This window comes from Phalacrocorax carbo, chromosome 5 (genome assembly GCF_963921805.1).
Source record: "Phalacrocorax carbo chromosome 5, bPhaCar2.1, whole genome shotgun sequence".
NCBI classification, from domain to species: Eukaryota; Metazoa; Chordata; class Aves; order Suliformes; family Phalacrocoracidae; genus Phalacrocorax; species Phalacrocorax carbo.
In genome coordinates, this window is record NC_087517.1 from 45,687,546 (window position 1) to 45,694,799 (window position 7,254).

The window sequence follows — 7,254 nt, forward strand, 5'->3', positions numbered from 1 at the left end:
ACTCAAATGACTGGGGCCTTATGGTGGAGAAGCCCTCTCAGTCATCTTTGCCAGGTTTACGCTCATCCAATGTAACTGGAAAGATCTCCTGTACAAAGACAGGGAGACACTTGTTTGGTCCATGACCATCCACCCATCACCTTGTACTATCTAGTTTTCCTAATGTTATGGCCAATATTGTATAAAAAATTAACCCTTCCTCTGCCTCCACCTCCAGAAGCCATCTACGGGCCATGGGGAGGTTCTGCTCTCTATCAGCTACCTGCCAGCAGCTAACCGACTGCTGGTGGTGATTATTAAGGCTAAGAATCTCCACTCCAAGCAGCTGAAAGACCTACTTGGCAATGGTGAGTAGAATAGCAAGAAAACAGAGACTCTTGTTTCTGCTATTATGTAAATCTAGAAAGAAAGTGGGAAGGGTGGTTTTTGGCAGAAAAAAATAGATCTTTGGCTTAGAAAGCCAAAGAGATTTGAATAATTTCTAAAAATGAAAACCAAAACCACCAAGATCAATGTTTCTTATGTTCTCTCTGTCAGTCTGATGTCACCAGTTAAAATTCTCTTGCATTCATTTTGCTGCATGCTTATTAATATGGTGTATCTCTCCACTTCCCATACAGATGTTTCTGTCAAGGTGACACTGAGGCATCAGTCCTTGAAGCTGAAGAAGAAGCAGACCAAATGTGTAAAACACAAGATCAACCCTGTGTGGAATGAGATGATCTTGTTTGAGTTGCCTCCTGAGCTGCTACGTGCTTCTGGCATGGAGCTGGAAATGCTGAGCCAGGATGGTGGTGGGCAGAGCCACGTGCTTGGCAAGTGCAGCCTGGGCTTGCACATCACAGGCACAGAGAGGAACCACTGGGAAGAAATGCTGCGGAACCCCAGGAGACAGATAGCCATGTGGCACCAGCTCCACATGTAGGCTCATAATGATTACTGCCAACCAGATTTCCACCAGACCTCTGAGCCTCGCTGAATAAGCTGCATTTCACCTTCCACCTTCCCCTCCACAAAGTTCCTCAGGACAGCATTCTTCTTACACCACCTTCTCTGATTTTCCTGCCTCATCCTAGCCCAGGAAACTGTCTGGAAAATGTATTAAAAGGACAATCTCTCACCTAATCAGGTGGTTCTCTCAAACAAGGGATTTGGCTGTCTGGATGACTTGAATTAATTTTATTAGCCTGCCTACTGGAATTTCTGTGAGGTCCCTGTTTCTGTAGAGGAGCAGAGGGGACCAAAGGTATCATAGAAATGTAAGCCACTCCTTGACATTCGGCACTGTCACCCAAGTCCCTTGGTGAGTGCTGGTTCCATAATCACAAACACGTGACAGACGTTTTACCAGTCACTGTTTTTCATACTACTTTACAAAACTGTGAGAGATGAAGATCACAAAACTTAACTTTCACTGCAGACCCAAAGTATCAGTATAAAAGAGAGAGTGAAGCCAATATGCAGTAGATGGATACCTAGAAAAAAGATACAGAACTAAGGGAGAATAAAGGAAGAAGAGAGAGACAAGTCAACACTATCATCCTATGTAGCCTTTGAAGCAAACACTGTCAAACAAGAAGTCAAATACCTTCCCTTACTTTTGTTTCCTAGAGTGTTTGATATCTTGTATTTAGGATTCAGGAAAACTGCTGAAAATATGAACATTTTGGGATCCTTTAGCAGGATACCTGTATCTTCTATCTTTCTACAGTGTCACCCAGGAAGACCCTAAACATGGACAAAAAGTTATTGTTGATGTTCCCTCCAAAAACTTGGACCAAAACATTCTGCTTACTGTCCACTTTTCTGTTTGGGTTTTTCTGAGCTAGAAAGTTTCAAATATTCTAATTATATTGCAGGCAACATCTAAGACTAGACAAAAGAAGTGGGATCACTTCACACTCAGCAGTTGATTGATGGTTTTGGTTTGACAGTTAACTATTGCACTCAAATCCACATGCCAGCATTACTCGAAGACAACCCTTAAGAACTGCCATGTATTTCATCACTTCCAGACAGAATGAATTCACTGACAAGACAGACTCTCCAGGGTTTGTTTTTTTGTGTGCACTTTCAAGATTTGATGTGGCTTAAATGTTACTGTTTACTGTCCTTTTTTGTGTGTCTAGATGGACTGAAAGTCTGTCATTGGCAGTGATGATGTTATAAACCCGTAAGTGTACTGCTTGTCCTAACAGTTTATTTCAAGTCGTAGATACAGCTTTAAGGGACTTGCATGGAGACAAGGCATCCAACAATCTAAAACCAGAACCATAGTTTGTAGCACTGAAAAACTCAGAGAACTTCATTTTTTGCAGGGTCTGTTTGATCCTCTGTTTAATTCAAAATATTATGCTAGGCTTTATCTAGTATCCATCCCATTTTGATGACTTAGTCAAACAAGTCTAGTAGACTGTCAAGTGAAGGCTGGCATCCTGTCGGCAAAGGGAAACCACCAGAACCAGTATCTGAAAACTGGCTGAAGCACCAGGCACAGATGGTTATGAATAGAGAAATGAAGTTCAGCTGGAAGTCAGTCACTAGTAATGACTGGGGCTGGTAGTGGCACTGACATGATTTAACATTTTCATAAATGACCTGGACAATGGGGCAGAGCGTGCCCTCAGCAAGCCTGCAGATGACACAAAACTGAGTGTAGTGGTTGATACACTAGGCAGTTGTGGTGCCCTTCAGAGGGGTGTGGAGAGGCTGGAGAAATGGGCTGACTGGAACCTCCTGAAGTTCAACAAGGAGAAGTGCAAAGTCCTGCACCTGAGGAGGAACAGCCCCATGCACCAGTGCAGGGCTGGGAGCTGACCATCTGGAAAGCAGCTTTCCAGAAAAGGGCCTGGGTGTCCTGGTGGACACCAAGTTGAAAACGAGCCAGCAATCTGCTCTTGCAGCAAAGAAGGCCAACAGTGTCTTAGGCTGCATTAGGAAAAGCATTGCCAGCAGGTCAAGGGGGATGATCCTTTCTCTCTACTCAGGACTGGTGAGGGCACATCTAGAGTGCTGTGTCTAGTTCTGGGCTCCTAAGTGCAAGAAAGTTATGGACTTACTGGAGAGACTGCAGTAAAAAGATAATTAAGGGACTGGAGCATCTTCTGTAGGAGGGGCTGAGAGATCTGGGACTATTCAGCCTGATCAAGAGAAGGGTCAGGAGGGAACTTATCAATATATATAAATAGCTGATCTGGGAGAGGAGAAAAGAAGGTGGAGCCAGACTCTTCTCAGTGGTGTCCAGTGACAGCACAGGTGTCAAGGGCAAAAATTGCAATACAGGAAATTAAATTTAAAGACATGGAAAAAGAAAACAAAAACCCCTTTTGGTCAAACATTGGAACAAGTTGCCAAGAGACATTGTTGAGAGTCTCCATCCTTGGAGCCACTTTGATGGGATACAGCACTGAAAAACATGCTCTAGTTTACCCTGCTTTAAGCAGGGGTGGGTTTGGACAAGATGATCTCCAGAGGTCCTTTCCATCCTCAATGATGCTGTGATTCTGTGAAGAGACCGACAAGGTTGATGCATACTGAAAAGTCTGTTGTGTTTACACTGCTATTCCCTTTCTAGGTGGTGTAGCCAGGAGTTACAGGATCATTTTGAAGTGAGTGATAAAAACAGCTTTGACCAAACAAACAAAGAAACAAACAGAAAAGCAAACTATGCCAATGAATGTTATACCCAGTGTTTTAATCTCTGATATTGCTCCACTGGCTAGAGGGGATTTAAACAAAAAGAGAATTGACTCCTTGTTTTGCTCTATGGGTGTTTGTTTATTAACAAAAAGCTGTAGGATACTAGTAATAAAATAGACACAGGGTTATAGCTGATAGTAAATTCTTAATAGTTGCTGTGTTCATTATTTGCCTGTAGATATTCCTATGGATTTGGAATCACTATTTCCATTTAAGTGCAAAATTCATTGTGATGTTGGCCTATTCTACAGATAGGTTCCTGTCAGTGCTGTGATTCTTCCTTCTTTTTGGGTTAATGATAAGAAGGATAACTTCATGGTATGATGTTGTTTGGCTGGCAGGCTGGCACTGGAAAGCCTGAAGGGCCAAATATTTGCCTTGCTGCCAAGAGATTTCTCTAGTTCTGCCTCCTGCTTGTTTTAATGAGCCTTTTATAACATCTTGGTGACTGACTGTAAACAGCATTATCTACCTCTGCCCCTGGTGATTTTGGCACACCCTGTAAATAGATAGTAATACTATAGCATCTAAAGGAATAGCCTCTCACAATCTGATTTTGCTGTGACAAAATAATGTCCTCTTTTACAGCAGAAAAATACATATATACACTACTTAACTGCAAATCTGTCTTACAAGCAAACAGGTAAAGTGGTGCCATCAGTGTTGAAGTAGGGTGTTGTTACCTCCTTTGCTGCAATGGGATTTAAATGGGGAAGAGAGGAAGATGAAAACGTATGCACCTTTCCCGTATGCATCTTTTCCAGCTGGATCATTTTTGTTGTCTGGCATTTTAGCCTGGAAAGAATGTTTCTCACATTCAGCACAGCCTGAACAAAGACTGCCAGGTGTTTATTTAACGAGGCAGCCATTTGCTGCACTGGGCCTGAAAGCAAGCATGGTTAAGGGTGCTGGCTGTCCCAAACAGGAGGAATGCTGCGTACGTGTGGTTCCGGAGGGGCAGGGATGCTCAGCCCTGGCCCTTTTGAACTCTGTTAATAGGAGCTGTTTGTCATTGCATTCCAGCGCCTGCCCAGGGTCCTGCCCTTATCCCCCTGAACCTCCTGTATCGCCTGTTTAGCAGTGCTTGTATGCCCCTGAGCCCCAGCACACCAAGGGACAGAGGCGCTAAACTGGCCCAGGCAGAAAAACTGATGGAGTTCTTGTGGTAGATGACAATGTCACAAATATAAAAGTGAACTATTTGGAAATGCTCAGTGCCATCATATCAAGCACCTTCAGCAACATGAGCTGTAAAAGTATCACTTAAGGGCAATATGGCCAGAGACCAGAGCCAGACAGCCCCATGGTTTTCAGCTCCTGAAGCTGTAAATACAGCAGCATCAGGGAGCACCACAAACATATTTTAATTTAAAAGGTGCTGCTTATAAACTGCATCATAAGAGAAGAAGCAAAAAACCAGTTATGGAAGTGAATGTTCTTAAGCTACATGTGTGATCAACAATATCCATTAGATTCCCCAATGGCTATTCAGTGGTTGAACTGATTATTTTTCCTTCTATAACCCATTAACATGAAGAAGCTGGAAGAGAGGAGACTGTAGGGAGGAAGGAAAAAAAAAGGGGGGGAGGGCAGTATACCTGGTCAGAATGAACAACCCTTTTCACAAAGGGCCAGAGACTTGGGAGTTTAAGGACAGGGATCCACAACCCTTGACAGAAACCAAACAACACGACTGCTGTAAATCAGAATGAGAAATGCAGCTCCCATATTGTATTCAGCATCACCTGCGAGAGGTGGTCTCCTGCTGTGGCCTCTGTTCAGACAAGGGGACTGAGAGGCCAGAGAAATAACTTGTGACTACGTTAAGGAGTTACTTGGTTAAAATATAGACAGTAGCCATATATTGTTCTGCCTCGACCTGCCCTCAGAGCTGTATCTTCCCAGAGAAATGCTCTAGTTTGATTTTAGGCCATTTGTGCTACAGTAGAAGAGATTAAAAAGTGCACAGGTCATGGATAGTCTCAGCCCCATTCCTCAGCTGTAATGGGGAGTCGTTGCAGCTGGTGCCTGTAAGAGTAACACTTTCAGTGCACAGTTTCCCCCTCATTTATTGTCCCAAATAGCCTTGCATGGTAACAGGAACCCTCTTTGCTTTGCAAAGATGTAATACACCAGAAATTTATGGAAAATTCCGTTCAACAGGGCTGGGAAAATTTTCAGGCTCATCTATTCTCCCAGGCATTACTGTGCTTTCAACAGCTTGAACAAAAGTACTTTGTATTTTGCTAGCATTTTTCATCAGTATTATCTGGCAGTAGTGTCCAAATACACCTTTTTTTCCCCCAGAATGGAGGAGGTGGTAATCTAGGTTCTAGAAATGCAGTCCAAGGTTTGCCCAAATTTTTCTTATATCTGAGATGAGTTGAGCACAGTGATATTTAGCAGGAACTGGGAGCTAAGGTGGCTGGGATCATGCTTCTTGCACTCTTTTGAAGGTCAGTTCGAAGTCTGATTGAAATGAAGGGCAGCGCCTTGGCATAATTTTTTATGTGTTTCAAAATTTAACTAGGTCTCAAAATGTATTTGGTTCATTTGCTGAAAGATAAGCATGATGAGTAAATACTAATACTTGACAGTTTATATTGTTTCTTCTATTGGTAATCAAATTGCACAAGAATAGTAGCAAAGTGAAATAGTGCTTTGTGGTCTTCCAGCATGAGAAGGCTTTTCTGGTCCTTTAGTGTCCCAGTGTGTTTATTGTCCAGGGCCAGATATTATTTGTCATGGTTTCTATATTGTTCACACAGTCCAAAGCACAAAAACAGATCATGAAGCTCGGCCACTGTGTCTAATGTTACAGCACAACAGGTAAATCACCCCAATTAAAGAATTCCAAACTGTATCAACAGTGTGTCTGCATTGTTTACAGTAAGTCCCCTCTGCTTGCAGCTTATGTCAGGGGTACAAAGTACTTGGGTGAGTCAACAGAAGATCCTCTGAAAGGTGTCATCAAGGGATGGGTGGAAGGGGAGAAGTCAGCAATGGAGTCCTATCCTGGCCAAGCATGGGAAATCTATTGGCTTTTTCAGCAAGGTGGCAGCTAAAGAAAGCTGTAAAGGCTTTCCTGCAGTTGCGAGGAGGTCAGGGAATCAGTTTCCTCCCAGATACTGGCTGCATCTTAGAAACAAAACTAAGTGTATTTGGATTCAGTCTTTTTGCCACTCAGTAGTTTCAAGGTAAGGCTGATGTTACTCTGTAAACCATCATCTGTAAGAAGGAATAACTACTTAGTTGACCTAATACCGTCACTGGAATTAGCTGGTTTCTCAAAAGACAAAGAGATCAAAAATTGCACATAAAAGTAAGAGAAACCAGATTTTTGTGGCAGGAGTGGGAAGTATTTACCTCATTGACAGTCTGGGGCACTCTCTCACTCATCACAGTCAGTCTTAAAGCACAAGGAGAAACAGCAAAGCGAGTCTGTCGGAGCCCCAGGCTGCTGCTGGCTTCGCAGAGGATTGCCACCAGCCTGTCAGCTGTACAGTGAGGCTGATGCTACTTAAGCATTTGCTGTAGAGATGGAGGGAAAGGAGG

General features: G+C 43.1%; 1 protein-coding gene across 1 annotated transcript in view; it reads left to right on the forward strand.

Annotated features, from left to right (window-relative positions):
- SYT13 (synaptotagmin 13) overlaps positions 1-6,535 on the forward strand; it is a 28,353-nt gene extending 21,818 nt beyond the window's left edge. Inside the window, 2 exon segments of the mRNA XM_064452272.1 lie at positions 218-347; positions 621-6,535. Coding sequence (XP_064308342.1) covers positions 218-347; positions 621-925 — 435 coding nt within the window. The 3' untranslated portion in view covers positions 926-6,535.
- Positions 6,536-7,254: the final 719 nt, after the last annotated feature.